We start from the raw sequence: 16,159 nt of genomic DNA, 5'->3' as shown, positions 1-16,159 counted from the left end.
CCATATTGAAAAAGGAAGGTCTTTCACTGCTAGCTAGCGCTACCGCGACGCTAACAGATGTAAATGGCGTGCACCCAGGTAGCAGTAAACACTTCACTCCTCTGTACCCGTCTTAATTTGTCCAACCTTATTTGAAACTACCGCAACTTCGCCATTGAAAGATACGCATGTTTGGCGGCTAAAGGAGAAGGAGGTCATGAAAGGGTAAAACGGGGTTTAGGTGGGGTACCTGTGAAGAGGTCAGCCAGGGGCGGTGTGAGGCTGTCGGAGGCCCTCCACAGCAGCTCCTGATCTTTATTTTTCATCCTGTGGCCGCGGTCCTGGTAGTCCAGACGGCCGAAGAAGAAGCCGTCGTAGCCCATCTAGAGCAAATCCCACCGGCAAGGGTTAGCCTTGAGTTTAGCGATGCACAACTTACTGAAAGCACAACACATCACTTCAGATCTAACAAATAAGATATCAGTGGTTTCATATGAAGCAACAGCTTTTTCTTAATATCTTAATATATCAGATTTCCTTCTCCTGAACTTTTACCTTAAAGTCCATGACCAAAAGAAGCGATTTCTTAGAGTTGCACTGAAAAGCCCCCCCCCCCTCTCTTTTCTGCCCTAATTGTACTTGGCCAATTACCATATTTTCTGAGCCGTCCCAGTCACTGCTCCACCCCCTCTGCTGATCCAGGGAGGGCTGCAGACCAGTAGTGCCAGATTTGACTGAGACCAAATAGCCCAATCAGAGCCCTGATCCTTCCCAATCGTCACAAAAATAGCCCCCCCCCCCTCTTTTTTTAACCGCTGTTTAGTGGAAGGTTTCTCTGTCTGTCCGCTGCATGTATGTAATAATAATTATGTTTATCAGAGCCAATTTTACCTGCCCAGTCAAATAAAAAGTAGCCCAATTGGGCGTGAAACCGCCCAGCCTGGCAAGACTGCTGCAGACTACCACGCCTCCTCCGATACATGTGGTGTCACCAGCTGCTTCTTTTCACCCGACAGTGAGGAGTTTCACCGGGGGGATGCAGCATGTGGGAGGATCATGCTGTTCCCCCCAGTCCCCCCCCCCGGAACAGGCACCCCAACCGAACAGAGGAGGCGCTAGTGCGGCGACCAGGACACATACCCACATCCGTCTTCCCACTCGCAGACACGGCCAATTGTGTCTGTAGGGACGGCCGACCAAGCCGGAGGTAACACGGGGATTTGAACCAGCGATCCCCGTGTTGGTAGGCAAAGGAATAGACCGCTATACCACCCGGACACCCCCAGCCTGCTGTTTATTATACTAGACTAGCACTGTGCTGCATATGAGGTCCTGTTATTCCCGTAAAGACCACTTTGGCCAGCCTGCCATTTCAACTGCCATTACATAGCTCAGGGGTCCCCAATTACTTTTCATAGCGGGCCACTTTTAGGGCCACTTTTAAAACCACGGGCCACTCAACCTCCAGCAGCATGTTGTTCGTTAGTTTGTTTCGGTGTCGATACGTTGCAGGTATTATAATTTAAATAGAGATTTTTCGATATATTACTAGTCTTACTTTCACTAAGAAATTCATTATTTCACATACAGTAGTGGCCAAAAGTTTAGTCCGGGTGCCGAATTTGTAGGTTTTCAATAGAACGATGATTCGTAAGATTCCGACGTTTATTATATTTAATGAAAAGAAACTAACTGGAGTATTTTCAGTAATGCTGATAAGGTCATGTGACGCGCAAGTGAAGGGGGGCTGGACTAGCCCACAAGGGGAAATGCGGGGTGGAATTGATAGTTACAAGGCAGCATTTCTTGTTGGATTGATTGTTGAAATTATGTTTGGAATAGTGTTCCCAAACAAAATGTGGAGAAATACCAGAAGGAAGAAACAATTTTTTATTTCCAAAAAAAAAATTAAAAGGTTTTTTTTTTTTTTTTGGTAGGGAAATAAAACAAAAATCTTCCTTCTGGCATTTCTCCAAAAATTCTCGCGGACCATAAATCAACCCGTCACGGGCCAGACGTGGCCCGCGGGCCGCCTATTGGGGACCCCTGACATAGCTCCACCCCTCCTGGACTGTGACAACCAGTGTGACTGCAGTTTTGTTTTTGCACGTGACCTCGAAGAGATGTACACAAATAATAACAGTGAGCCATAATACGTCACAGCCACTGCAGGTAGGTTCAGCGGTCCCGGTGAAAACAGCGTCGTCTAGTTTAGAAGGACCCAGCTCTACCTGGGCGAACATGGAGGCGTGTTCCCGCGCGTGTCCGAAGGGGTCGATGTGCCAGGCGACGCGGGGACGGCCGCACGGTCCAAAGGTCTCGTTGAGGAACTTCAGGCCCATGGTCATCTGGTCAATGACAGCACTGTAGTGGGTGGTTGCCTCATCACTCATACACCAGCCACCATTCACAAACTCCAGACGGCCTGAGGGGGCGACACAACGGGGACGAGTGAGGAGAGACATTGAAAGCGGCGGTGAGAGGTGTGATTTGCCAGACTCGATGCAGCGTTCAGGTGTGCAGCTCTACTTATCCACTACTGTGGGAAGTTCTGGATTCAGAGAGAATGAAAACCTTCGCTGACGAGCTGCTTGACCGTCTGCTGCATGCTGGAGCTCTGCTGTTTCCACCAGCGGTAGAAGAAAGCCGTCTCCACGTAGATGAACCGCCTGTCTGGGTTCTTCAGCAACTGGTCCACTACAGAGTCCAGGATGTACTGGACCCCCGCATGCTGGATGTCGTTACGGTCTGCAAGCACACACACAGTGTAAGGAAACACAACCAAACATATGACTAGGTAGAGAAGGCCTACACAAACAGACAGACTGACAGAGAGAGACACACACACACACAAATGGACACACACACACAGACAGAGAGAGAAACAGACAGACAGACAGACAGACAGACAGACAGACAGACAGACAGACAGACAGACAGACAGACAGAGAGAGAGAGAGACAGAAACAAACAGACAGAGACAGAAACAGAGAGAAAGACAGACATACAGAGAGAGACACAAAGACAAACAGACAGAATAAGAGAGAGAAACAGACAGACAGACAGACAGACAGACAGACAGACAGACAGACAGACAGACAGACAGACAGACAGACAGACAGACAGACAGAGAGAGAGAGAGAGAGAGAGAGAGAGAGAGAGAGAGACAGACAGACAGAGACAGAAACAGAGAGACACAGACAGAGGCAGATAGACAGACAGAGAGAAAGACAGACATACAGAGAGAGACACAAAGACAGATAGAATAAGAGAGAGAAACAAACAAACAAACAGACAGACAGACAGACAGAGAGACAGACAGAGACAGACAGAGCGAGAGACAGACAGACAGACAGACAGACACACACACACACACACACACACACACACACACACAGAAAGTCCTGGAGAGGCTCCATTAGGTACTCATCATTTCATCATGTTACTTTTCAAAAGTGCATTAAGAGACCTCATTGTTCTGCAGCAGTTTTCCATGTCGTCAGACACGACGCAACAACTCAGTGACAAAATGACTTTGTGGGTGACGGCACCCATTACTGCTGCTGTTGTTTGATATAATAATCATTGCTGTTGTTGCTGTTATTATTATAATCATTGTTGTGTTGTGTTGTTGTTTTACATGTTTTGGCAATATGTACACAAACGTATGTCATGCCAATAAAGCACATATTGACTTGAATTGAGTTGCCTTTGTGCCTTCAATACGTCTTAAACACAAGTAGGGACGACGTGCAATTTCCCTTTTTACAAGCCTTTTGAATTCCTGTGCTGTGCGACTCATTTTAAAACACCCAACGGTCATCTTTAACCTATTATTTCATTTGCTGTTTTCATGCAAAAATAACAGGGAACAATACCAGCATGCAAACTTTGCTGTAATTCCAACAACTTTCTTTTTTCCTTTTTTAATGTGACAGGTGGTTAAGCAAAGGATAATGGGTCTTTAATAGGAAAACCAGACTTAAAAAAAACCTAACACCGTTGAATTTAGTTTGAGCATTAAGATTAGAATATTAATTCATCCACTCATTCATTCATTCATTCACTCATCTTCAGCCGCTTCTCCGGGGTCGGGTCGCGGTGGCAGCAAGCTAAGTAGGGCACTCCAGACGTCCCTCTCCCCAGCAACACCCTCCAGCACCTCCTTGGGGGTCCCAAGGTGTTCCCAGGCCAGATTGGACATGTAGTCCCTCCAGCGAGTTCTGGGTCTACCCCGGGGTCTCCTCCCGGTTGGCCGTGCCCGGAAAACCTCCAAAGGAAGGTGCCCAGGAGGCATCCTAATCAGATGCCCGAACCACCTCAACTGGCTCCTTTCGACGTGAAGGAGCAGTGGCTCTACTCCGAGCTCCCTCCGGATGTCCGAGCTCCTCACCCTATCTCTAAGGCTGAGCCCAGACACCCTACGGAGGAAACTCATTTCAGCTGCTTGTATCCGCGATCTCACCTTTTCGGTCACTACCCAAAGCTCATGACCAGAGGTGAGGGTTGGAACGAAGACTGACTGGTAAACTGAGAGCTTTGCCTTCCGGCTCAGCTCCCTCTTCACCACAACGGTCCGGTACAACATCCACATTACTGCTGATGCTGCACCAATCCACCTGTCAATCTCCTGCTCCATCCTACCCTCACTTGTTTCCACATCCTGAGGACCATTCTGCGATGCCAGAAGTCAGCATGCCCCGGTCTCTGCCTTTGACTGCCACCCAGCCTGCATTGCACCCTACCCCAATGCTCATCCCCACATGTGGTGGGTCCACAAGGTGGTGGCCCTATGTTGTTTTTTCGGGCTGGGACCGACAGGCCAAGGCCCGGCCACCAGACGCCGCCGGCGAGCTCCCTTCCCAGGTCTGGCTCCAGGAGGGGGCTCCGGCTTCCCTTTCCTGGGTGAGGTGCTATAACTCTGCTGGTGTAATTTCACTGGGTTTCTTGGGAATCGCTCTTAGTCTGGCCCCTCCCTGGGGACCAATTTGCCTTGGGAGACCCTGCCCCTGACAACACAGCTCCCAGGATCCCAGGGACACACAAACCCCTCCGCCACGTTAAGGTGGTGATTCTCAGATGGGTTATTAGATTAGAATATACACAATAAAAAAAAAACTAACTATTCTGAATGTTTGAGTGCTCACGTACAACCTTACAGTGCACTTCCTCTGCACTGACATAAAAAGACGACCAAACCCAACAGACATGGGCCAAAAGTGGAGATGCTGAGCTGTGAATTACTGTGAAAAGACATGTGATTCTGAGTCAAGAGTCTAACGAACACAGAAGATCTAAATCTGTTTCACAATGTTGGGTTAATATTTAACAGCGATGACTGGGGACTAATAAGACAGGACTCATCACATGTCCAAGAGATTTCGTAAACACTCTAAACCTGAACTGCTCCTTGAGATCGAGTGGCTGTGTCGAAACAATGGGGCTTAGCCTGTGTGTTGCACTATTCACAAGAACTCGGATCACTTGTGGAAAGTGCTGTGGTTTTCTGACAATTTAATGGGATCCAATGCTACCAGCTTTCATGTTATCTGGGTGGGCAGTGATGAAGGAATCTGGCTCGGTTGTTCAACGAAAACCAGAGTGGGTGAGATCCGGTCTGTCACTGCAGTTGAAAAGTACCAGCCAGAGGACTCAGCAGGAAGCCCATCCATTATCTGAACCGCTTATCCTGCTCTCAGGGTCGCGGGGATGCTGGAGCCGTCAGCAGTCATTGGGCAGCAGGCGGGGAGACACCCTGGACAGGCCGCCAGGGCATCACACAGGGCCCACCCACACACACACACACACACACACACAGACACTCATACCTAGGGACAATTTAGTATGACCAGTTCACCTGACCTACATGTCTTTGGACTGTGGGAGGAAACCAGAGCCCCCGGAGGAAACCCACAAAGACACGGGGAGAACATGCAAACTCCACACAGAAGACGACTGGGACGACCCCCGAGGTTGGACGACTCCGGGGCTCGAACCCAGGACCTTTGTGCTGTGAGGCGACTGCGCTAACCACCGCACCACCGTGCCACAACTCCCCCCCCCAAAAAAACCAATACACTCAAGGAACTTTTCAGAAACTGAATAGTAAAAACAATTAACTGCATTTAGCAAGTTTTATGTACATTGCAGCAGCAGCTATCATGCAGACAAAAAGGGACACTGAAGAGAGAGGGGGGGGGGGGTGTCAAAGAAGATTGTGCATGAAAGAGATCATAGGTTAGGTGTGTGTGTGTGTGTGTGTGTGTGTGTGTGTGGCTGACCTCCATAATAGTACTGATCGACAGTCTTGAGCCAACCAACATCATCATGGGTGTGAGGGACCAGGTGGACATTCAGCATGTTGGGCACTGTAGCATGGCATGACTAAAACACACAACACATGAGCATGAGAACACACACACACACACACACACACACACACACACACACACACACACACACACACACACACACACACAGAGGCAAATCTGTCACTTGTGACATTGGGCTATACAGATAAAAGTGACTTGACTGGACGCTTTGAACACGTCTACAAAGGCCACAGCTGGATGAACTGCTGGGCTACAGCGTTAGCACAGGTTAGCTAGCTAGTAATGTCCACATGCCGTAAAGTTACGCGCCGAACTTTAAAAACGACGAGCTTCGTAGCTTCACCCACCTTGTATCCACAGGTGGCGACCTCGGCGCGGTTCTGGCCGAGCGGGAAACTTAAAACCGCACTCTGGACGAGGAGGAGACCGACGGGCAGCGCCCGCAGCGAAGCCGCCATGTTGGACAGTGACAAACGAATCATGTGACGTTTGTTTTCACGGTCACGTCACGTGGGACTCCTTTCGCAGGAAGTACGTCACGGGAGTTTCCGGTACGACGTCATCAGCGGGCGCGGTAAACACATAAACGTGATACTGATGTAAAAAATGTGTTCGTCGTGATTATGATGTTGAAACAATTTCACGCTTATTTATGAGCGTGAAACTTGGCTCGAGGTTGGACGCGCCGTTTGGAGGATAGGCGCTGTTAAAGCTCATTTGCATAAAGAGGATTTATTTCAAGAAAAAACGAGACGGAGAATTTTTTCAATCTTTTTATTTTAGATGGTACATTTTACACCCGCAGAGGCAGACGGTCAAGGAAGAGACCCCATGTTGCTCAGTATGTGATGGAACTGAACAATTATTTTGAATCTGCGAAATGTTAAAAACAAAAAAAAGCCATTAAAACTTGAAAATATACCATGCCTTGAACATATGTACCTTTTTCATTGTCTCCTGCTATCACGCATATATTGTCGGAATGTGTGTGTGTGTATGTGTGTGTGTGTGTTAGTGTAGATAGCGGGACAGAAAACTAAAGCACTTATGATCCTACTTCTTTTTGGAGGTGGTAGGTATTGTCTCAGAGTAAGGGGAAAATCCCAGAAAATTAAAATTATGCATAATTATGCATAAATATACAAAATATGCATTTTTATAAAAATGGCTAAAAAACCACTTTTCTCGGCATTTCAGATGATTCTGAGCATCTTTGATTTTTTTCACCTATATAAAAAAATTTCTGGGACTTAGAAATGTTTTGGCATTATGCAAAATATATGCATTTTTGCAAAAATGCACTTATGATCCTCATTTTTTTTGGAGGTGGTAGGTATTGTTCCAGACAGGACCAGAAAAATAGCAGAAAATTAAAATATAATTAAAATAATTATGCATAATTATGCAAAAATATGCATTTTCTAAAAATGGCTAAAAGCCACTTTTCTCGGCATTTCAGATGATTCTGAGCATTTGGGGGGAGGGAGTTGGAGTGGGGGGGGGTTAGGGGCAGGGGGAAGGCGGTTAGCTGGCAGGATGAAGAGCAGGGAGATTTAGACGGGTGGATAACCAAACCGCTACATTGTAGCGGGGTTCTTCTAGTATTGTTTATATATATATTTTTTTAAAATATATCTGTGATGTTTTCAATTGGATTTAAATAAAGTTTTGTTTAGGAAATGGAAGGAAACGTGTGCGTACTCGCTGTGCATGATTCTCATACTGAGGTTGTTGTCCATCTGTTTTGCAAATGTACACACATCCGTCAAATATTTGGCAAAATATTGGTGGATTTATCTTGGATAATATCTGTGGCTGTGAGCTTCTACTGGAATATGTGTGTTTCGGGGTTTTTAAAAAAATATATATTATTTTTAAAAATTTTTTAAAGGATCAACAAAACATATGGAGAAAGTATTTTCTAACCAATCTCTCCATTTTTTCTTGCAAAGTTTTACTTTCGGAAGGGTAAATTTGCTAAAGTTAAACCTCTCTGTTGTGTTTTCAATAAAGAAATTGGGCTATGTATTAAGACAATAAATTGAGAGGGGGAAAAAAGAAGGCTATTAAAACTGAGACTGTGCTGCCAATTTAATGTTTTCACTAAGTTCACTTTCGATTTATGTATTTTAACCCCCTGGGATTTTTTTGTGTTTGTCTTTCATTCAGTTATATGTATGTATTTGTGTAAATCGAATTATTAGTATTGCTGTATTGTATTGTTAAAAGAATTGAAACAACAACAACAACAACAAACAGGAAGTGCAGCATTTTATTGACAAGAGAATAGGAACAACAGCAGGGATTGTTTAGGTGTGGTGTTGTAAACTGTGCGTGGCTTAAATTGTGAGGTGGAAATGAAAGCTCTTTATTTGATGCAACTATTGATTATTCTTGGTCAGTATCACACAGATCTAACGGGCTGGGCTAAACCATGTTCTCCACATCTTATTGGTGAGTTTAAGCAGTATGGCAGCATGATTCAGGAAGTTCAAGACGACAAAGCAAAGAATTCTCTGGATGGAGAAATTTGATTTTCTAATGGGATGATGTTTTGTATTACGTTAACCTTGTGTGACTGTAATTTCTGCACCTCTTTGTTTGTAATTAATTCTTCTCCTGCAGGTAGCTAAATGCATTTACCTGTTGTTCCAGGTTACTCCAGCCTCCATTCGGGGAGGTTTCAGACCAGAAATAAGTGAATGTAATGAACTACCTGGCAGAATGGAAGACCAGCATTGCCTTAGCTGAGGACCTGATTGAGAACCGCTGGTCTAGGGGACTTGACAGACAGGAGAACACTGGGGCGAACGTCTCGGACGTGTACGTGTGTGGTCTGCAGACAAGTCTTCACCTGGATGACATTTGTTCCATGGGATCCCCAGTACCACACATACATCTGATATGAGTCAGCAAAGTTTTGACTAACAACAGAAACAATATAGCTGAACTGGTTTGTGGAAACTGACTTTTCTGTGAGTGGTAAGTTTACTTTAGACATGTAAAATAAGAATTGCGTGAAACTGATGTAATAATGTACAAGGACACGACCATTAAAACAGGGTCTGACCCTTTAGTCGAGCGGTCAGTGACGTCACCTTGTGGTGCAGTACACCGCGCATCGAATCCCGCACCGGGCAACAAAATAACCGGTTACATTGGCGGCAGCGGCGGGATCCGGAAGTGCGCAGACCCTCAGAAGTCTCTTCGGAGCGCGGGAAGAACAAAGCGCGAGGGCGCGCTTCCGGGAGAGGGTGACGACTGTAAACTACTAATAAGACACGTTAGCCCCTAGCTAGCTAACGGGTCTGACCCTTTAGCCGAGCGGTTAGTGACGTCGCCTTGTGGCGCAGTACACCCCGTATCGAATCCCGCACCGGGCAAGAACATAACCGGTTACAGTAGTATTTCTTCTTGCCTCGTCGTCTTGTGGGAGGCGACGGAAGTGTACCAACGCTGACAGGAACAGTGATTTAGTTTTAGGCTCATGATCGAAGCACTTCCCTTGAAGCCACTCATTAAGTTCCGTCCGGTTGTACGTACAGCCACGAACTGCTGTCCCCGAGCTCCGTAACGACATTTTATATGTAGGTAAGCAACTTTTATCGTCTTTTTTTTTAAAACACGAACAACAATCGCTAACGCTTCTTCGGCCAACTCTGCCGCCAGTCTGTGACACTGCTTCCGCCCAACACCGGAAGTATTACCCATAACCGTCTCCCCAGGAAACTCGTGGATATCCTGAAGCTGATTTGCGTCTGTGCATTCCACAACTCATCAAGCATTATACGATTTTTAAAACAGCGGTCGGCTCGGTTTATCGGACGCCAAGTGGGAGCACATTACAGACAAAGTGACGATAGACGGAAAACAGGCGAACAGACGCAGCACGTCACAGCCGCGTCCTAGTTGGAAAACTGAAGGATGAAAAGTAAAAGTAGAAAAACGCTACAAGGAGGCTGTGTACAGCTCACCCCTTCATAGCGGTTAGTATAAAGGGGCTTTTACATCAAAATGTGCAAACTCTGCACAATCAAACCCATTACTGTCTATGGATTATGCATAAGGAAGTTGCATAACCTGGAATGACATGGGCAGTGCCTTACCATTCATTTGCTATAGGTGGTCTCTCTGGTGCTATTAAGCCACTGTAAACGGGCAGCCATGTAAAAAACAGGCTTTGCATTTGGCCCTGAAACAAAGCGTCGTTGTATTAGGTGCAGTAACTGACCTCCTAGGAAACACCAGGAGTTGGCGCAACGCCCTTAGTCCAAGACAAAGCCTCCGAGTTCAATGAGTGGTGAAATGCCGCCCTCTTCTGGTCTGTTTATGTAAATGCTTTTGCATATTCAATTTAGAATCTGCTGTGTGAGAAATAAGCTCTAAAATGGGGTTTATTCTAGGAAAAAAGTTATCTCTCATTAGAATGGGTTTCCATGCAACCACTGACCACATTAGTGCCAGCATTAAGGACAGAGGATTTCATTTTAATGCATGGTCTGCCATTGGCATTCATTTCAGCTTTGACAGGACGGCACTAATGTGCCACATTCCTTCCAGAAAGACAAGCTGCAATTGATTTACTAATGGGTGTTGGTAGCAGCACATACGAATGAACTTGTAGCTGCACTCTGGTAAGCGGGTCTGCGTCCAAAACTCAACTTAATGGAACTTTTACACTGAGCACTGTGAGTTGATGCCACCCTAATATGCACAAGGGAAATCTATGGTATCAATGGTGCGGAGGAATGGTGCAGAAAGAAAAGAAAAAAAAACCTTGTACACTGCAACCCTGTTACTCTTGTCTACTCTGTGCATTCGACCCCTATTGCATGTCTGTCCATCCTGGAAGAGGGATCCCCCCCTCTGTTGCGCTTCCTGAGGTTTCTCCGATTTCTTTTCCCTTGACAAGGTTTTTCTTGTGGAGTTTTTCTTCATCCGAGTTGAGGGACTAAGGATGGGGAGGGGGGGTCCTATATTGCACTGACGATAAAGACCTTTGGAACTACTTTGTGATTTTGGGAAATAGCAATACACTTGACTTAAGAGTAATGTTTATAGGCCTATATGCTATTTAGCATAATAGGGAGTATACTGCTCATAGACAACTGCAATAAACCAGAACAATCACTTATCCCCCTTTTGAGTGTGCCAGGAGCCAAGCAGCCAAGAATGGCAAATGATCTCTGTGTTGATGACGTGATCCGTTTCTAAAGTCTGCAGTGGTTACTCTCCATTAGGACTTTCCTTGGACAAATTATGTTGCGCATAACATTTTCAGTATGGCAGCCAAATGCAGAAAGCAGGTATCAGTGGGTTTGGAGGGGGGGGGGGGGGGCAAGAAAACAGATATGGCCAAACAGCCTTGTAGATTACGTTAACCATCTCATCATCAGCCACTTCTCCGGGGTCGGGTTGCGGTGGCAGCAAGCTAAGTAGGGCACTCCAGACGTCCCTCTCTCCAGCAACACCCTCCAGCTCTTCTTGGGGGATCCCAAGGCGTTCCCAGGTCAGATTGGACATGTAGTCCCTCCAGCGAGTTTTGGGTCTACCCTGGGGTCTCCTCCCAGTTGGCTGTGCCCGGAAAACCTCCAAACGAAGGCGCCCAGGAGGCATCCTAATCAGATGACCAAACCACCTCAACTGACTCCTTTTGACGCGAAGGAGCAGCGGCTCTACTCCGAGCTCCTTCCGGATGTCCGAGCTCCTCACCCTATCTCTAAGGCTGAGCCCAGAAACCCTACGGAGGAAACCCGTTTCAGCCGCTTGTATCCGCGATCTCACCTTTCAGTCCCTACCCAAAGCTCATGACCATAGGTGAGGGTTGGAACGAAGACTGACTGGTAAATTGAGAGCTTTGCCTTCTGGCTCAGCTCCTTCGTCCCCACAACAGTCCAGTACAACATCTGCATTACTGCTGATGCTGCACCAATCCGTCTGCCAGTCTCCCGCTCCATCCTACCCTCACTCGTGAACAAGACCCCGAGATACTTGAACTCCTTCACTTGAGGCAACAACTCATCCCCAACCTGGAGGGAGCAATCTACCATTTTCCGGTAGAGAACCATGGCCTCAGACTTGGAGGTGCTGACTCTCATCCCGGCCATTTCACACTCAGCTGCAAACCGCCTCAGTGTGCGCTGGAGGTCGCGTTCTGATGAGGCCAACAAAACCACATCATCTCTGAAGAGCAGAGATGCAATTCTGAGGTTCCCAAAATGGACACACTCCTCACCTTGGCTGCGCCTTGAGATCCTGTCCATGAATATCACAGACAGAATCGGAGACAAGGGACAACCTTGGTGGAGTCCAACACCCACTGAAAACATGTTTGACTTTGTGCTGAGAATATAGACACAGCTCTCACTTTGGTGATACAAGAACCGGTTATGTTAACCAACCGATAAAAAAAAAAAAAGAGGCTAAAACTCAGGTTCAATTACGATAAACCTGAATTTGGGTTCATCTGTTCGGCACTGGGGTGAGTGGGGACTCTATTTCAAATTGATTTCTGGTGTTTTGAGAGGATAAACACCACTGCAATTATCATGTATCACCATGGGTGTCACTAAGTCAGACAAAAACAAATGTCTTTAGCATTGAACTTTAAAGGTGGTATGCATAATTCAGCCCCCTGACACACAATATAACACTCTCATTTGCAGCCCCAACAAACTAAAACCTAGTGTGGCCTTCAGAAATGACAGAGATCAGTGATCATGTTGGGTATCAGCTTTTTAAAACCGGCTTTGGTTGCATTGATATGATGTTATTCAAATCTCTTAGCATAGTGTAAGGACCCAAGCTGAATTACACATGGCACATGTATAAACCGTTAAAATGCCAATCAAAAATGGTAAAAGTGCCCTACATGAATAAATACAAACTCTCATTTCCATTCTTGAAAATTTATTGTGGATGTTTCTTTGTCGAGCAACCATGATGAATTACATCTCTTTGCTTGTATGTGCTTGTGGCAGAGTAGAGTGTGGACTGAGTCTAATATACTCGGGACAGAGCCCACATGAAGCCACACCAGAACCAGGAGGAGAGCTTAAGGCTGTGGGGACATAGACCCACACGACTCTCTGCCCACTGAAAAGACTTTAAATGGGCATTTGCTTTTAGTCTTTGAACAGTTTCACCTGATGTTTTTAGAGTCCTGGTTTTTTATGAATAGGCTGTTGTGCCCTGACTGATCATCTTTGTCCATGTCTGTGTCAGGGTTCCCTGGCTGTGGTGCAGATCTGCCACAGTGGTGGCCCGTACGGGGATTCCTGCACAAGAAAGAGACAGAACAGGTATTTGGAAGACACTACAGGAAGAACAAAGTCAGCTCAGACAGCGATGTCAAGGATAAGATGGTGCTTCACTGCGGGCCGCAGCCAATGAGGGAAGTACCAAGAGCTGCACAGTGGTGCAGTGGTTAGCGCTGTCGCCTCCCAGCAAGAAGGTCCTGGGTTCGAACCCCGCGGTTGTCCAACCTCGAGGGTCTCCCAGGTCGTCCTCTGTGTGGAGTTTGCATGTTCTCCTCGTCTGCGGTGGGTTTTCTCCGGGTGCTCCGGTTTCCCCCTCCATAAAAGACATGCATGTGAGGGTTAATACTCCTGTCTGTGCCCTTGACTGAGGCATGGCAAGACAAACTGGAGTTGGTCCCCAGATGCTGCACGGTGGCTGCCCACTGCTCCTAGCTACACAGCCAGGATGGGTTAAATGCAGAGCAGAATTTCCCCACAGAGATCAATAATGTATTTCAAAATAAATAAAAAAAATAAAAAAACAAAAACAACCAGTTGCTGAGGGACAACAGCCCATCCCCAACCCAGGTTGGCCAGCCCTCTCCATCCCCGCCAGGAGCATCGGTGTCTTGCCCAGCAGCAAACCCTGCAGTCTGTCGGCCAGCCCCCCTGCAATTGAGGATGCAACTGCCTCTCCCGGTCTGCGAGGCTGAGAGGCAAGAAGCTGCCTCATAGGGCCGCTCTGATGGCCGAGCGGAATAACCCGCCGTTCTTGCAACCCGCTCGTCATGTGGCTGGGAGGTTGGTATCCCAGACTCGCCGTAACCGGTCACGGCCAGAGCGTCCACGGGGTAAGGCATTCATTAGGCCACCCTTACCCGAGGGATAGTGGGTGTAGTGTTCGGGGACTCGTCGTTCTCCAGCGACCCCTCTGGCCCACCCGGGCGCCTGCAGCCAAGCAACCGAAAGCATTCTCCCTACGCCTCCTTCGCGGCCTGAGGGTAATGCAATCCATGAGAGGTTTCAGCGTGTAAGATGGCGAGAGCCGCCGACACGAGTTTGAAGGAAGCTGGTGTTACGACTATCTCCTTCCTGTGGAAACGTGAGCCAGGGGAGTTATTCGACAAGAGTTCCGGCCGTATGCCATTGGGTTAATCGGGTGGGATAAGGGGAAAAACTACAAATAAATTTATATATAAAAAAAAAGAAGCTGCCTCATGGAGGGGACTAGGGGAAGGGGCATCATCAAGAGAGCTGGGATGTTCCCGGCGGGGAAGTCGGGGAGAGGAGGGTTGGGGACGACGCCTCCACCAGCGGATCACAGGGAGATTCTGTGCCGGTAGCTAGCAAAATGAGGTATGGGAAACCTGCGTCAAAATCTGGATTGGCTAGCCAAAATGGTTTTAACTTCTGGTGTTTTTAGAGTCTTTTTTGTCAGGGAGGTCCTGGCTGTGGTGCAGATTTGCCACAGGCCTCTTACATAAAATACTCATCATTAGTCGTAGCCGGTTGAATCAAGTGTAATTAAACCATGTTGTCAAGGATGTAAGCCGTTACTGTAATGTTGTGAACTAGGTGGAGGCCTAAGTGTGGCAGCAATCTCAAAGTGTGCAGTGATCAGTATTGGAATATGGATAAGTAGAGAAAAGGTTCTGAAGGTCAGAGTTCAAGAGGGAGCATGGTGTGGGGTCTAGTTAAGCAAAACCTCTGTGACGGGCAATGCCCCTTTGAAAAACACCAGCACCGTTCCTAACCCAAACCTTATTCCTACCAGTGGCGGCTGGCCAGTACAGGGTGCTGGGGCACCGCCCCCTCCAAATATCAAGAGATGAAAATCTACTTAAACATGTTAAATATAATTTAGTTGTATAATGCAAATAATGATGAAATAAAAGTGTTTTCAGTCTGCGAGCGCCTGTCAGCAGCCATTGAATATTGGTTCCACATGGTGTTTGGTTGATTTCTGTCTGAATACATATACTTCCTGTCTGAATACATATACTTCCTGTCTGAATACATATACTTCCTGGGTGAGGGGCGCCGGCCAAACCACACCTTATGTAAGCCCTCAAACCTTTTTCAAGCAGGTGACCTGAGGCTGCTGTCTGACTGGTTTCTTCAGATTTTCGATGGACACTCCCGCTTTTTTTGGTAGCGAATTGGTTCTAATGTTTTTTGATCTAATGTGATTGGACAATTCTCGTGGCTGTCAATCATGTTTGCACCCACCACCACGCCTCGTTTCGACTGTCAATCATCCACCGTCTACTAACCCTGATAAAATCTATAGGCCGCATTGTCCTTCTTAATAACTCTGTGACTGTGTGGACATTAAAACAGCTGTCAGGTGTGCTGTGCCAAGGTAAATTGCCCCCCCCCCCCAAAAAAATTTTTTTTAGCACCAGCCGCCACTGTTTCATACCATACTCTCACTCGCACCCAATCCGGCTTTCCATGCAGCTCCTCATATTGAAATAGCACAATCAATAGCTAGAGAAGATCCCGCGGATCAACAACCACCCCGCCAACACACACAAGCCTCAAGCTTCCTGCACATCCTCCATTTCAAGGAATTTCAGAACTATGCAAGGGCCTTAATATGGCAGTGTT

General features: G+C 46.9%; 1 protein-coding gene and 1 long non-coding RNA gene across 2 annotated transcripts in view; both read right to left on the bottom strand.

Annotated features, from left to right (window-relative positions):
• man2b1 (mannosidase, alpha, class 2B, member 1) overlaps positions 1–6,769 on the bottom strand; it is a 31,908-nt gene extending 25,139 nt beyond the window's left edge. The window contains exons 1-5 of the mRNA XM_056279716.1: positions 6,659–6,769; positions 6,261–6,363; positions 2,554–2,727; positions 2,211–2,404; positions 230–362 (exon numbers count right to left, since the gene is read on the bottom strand). Of these exons, the coding sequence (XP_056135691.1) occupies positions 230–362; positions 2,211–2,404; positions 2,554–2,727; positions 6,261–6,363; positions 6,659–6,769 (715 nt within the window). The remainder of the gene's footprint in view (positions 1–229; positions 363–2,210; positions 2,405–2,553; positions 2,728–6,260; positions 6,364–6,658) is intronic.
• A 6,434-nt stretch (positions 6,770–13,203) lies between these two features.
• LOC130112768 (uncharacterized) lies at positions 13,204–16,156 on the bottom strand. The gene is made up of 2 exons (XR_008810257.1): positions 13,713–16,156; positions 13,204–13,588 (listed from the first exon to the last, which is right to left on the bottom strand). It is a non-coding gene; the product is annotated as an uncharacterized LOC130112768 (long non-coding RNA).
• Positions 16,157–16,159: the final 3 nt, after the last annotated feature.

The sequence above is a fragment of the Lampris incognitus genome, chromosome 5, assembly GCF_029633865.1.
Source record: "Lampris incognitus isolate fLamInc1 chromosome 5, fLamInc1.hap2, whole genome shotgun sequence".
In the NCBI taxonomy this organism is placed as follows: Eukaryota; Metazoa; Chordata; class Actinopteri; order Lampriformes; family Lampridae; genus Lampris; species Lampris incognitus.
The sequence above is the reverse complement of the archived record's forward strand: the minus strand, read 5'-3'. Positions and strand labels throughout refer to the sequence as shown.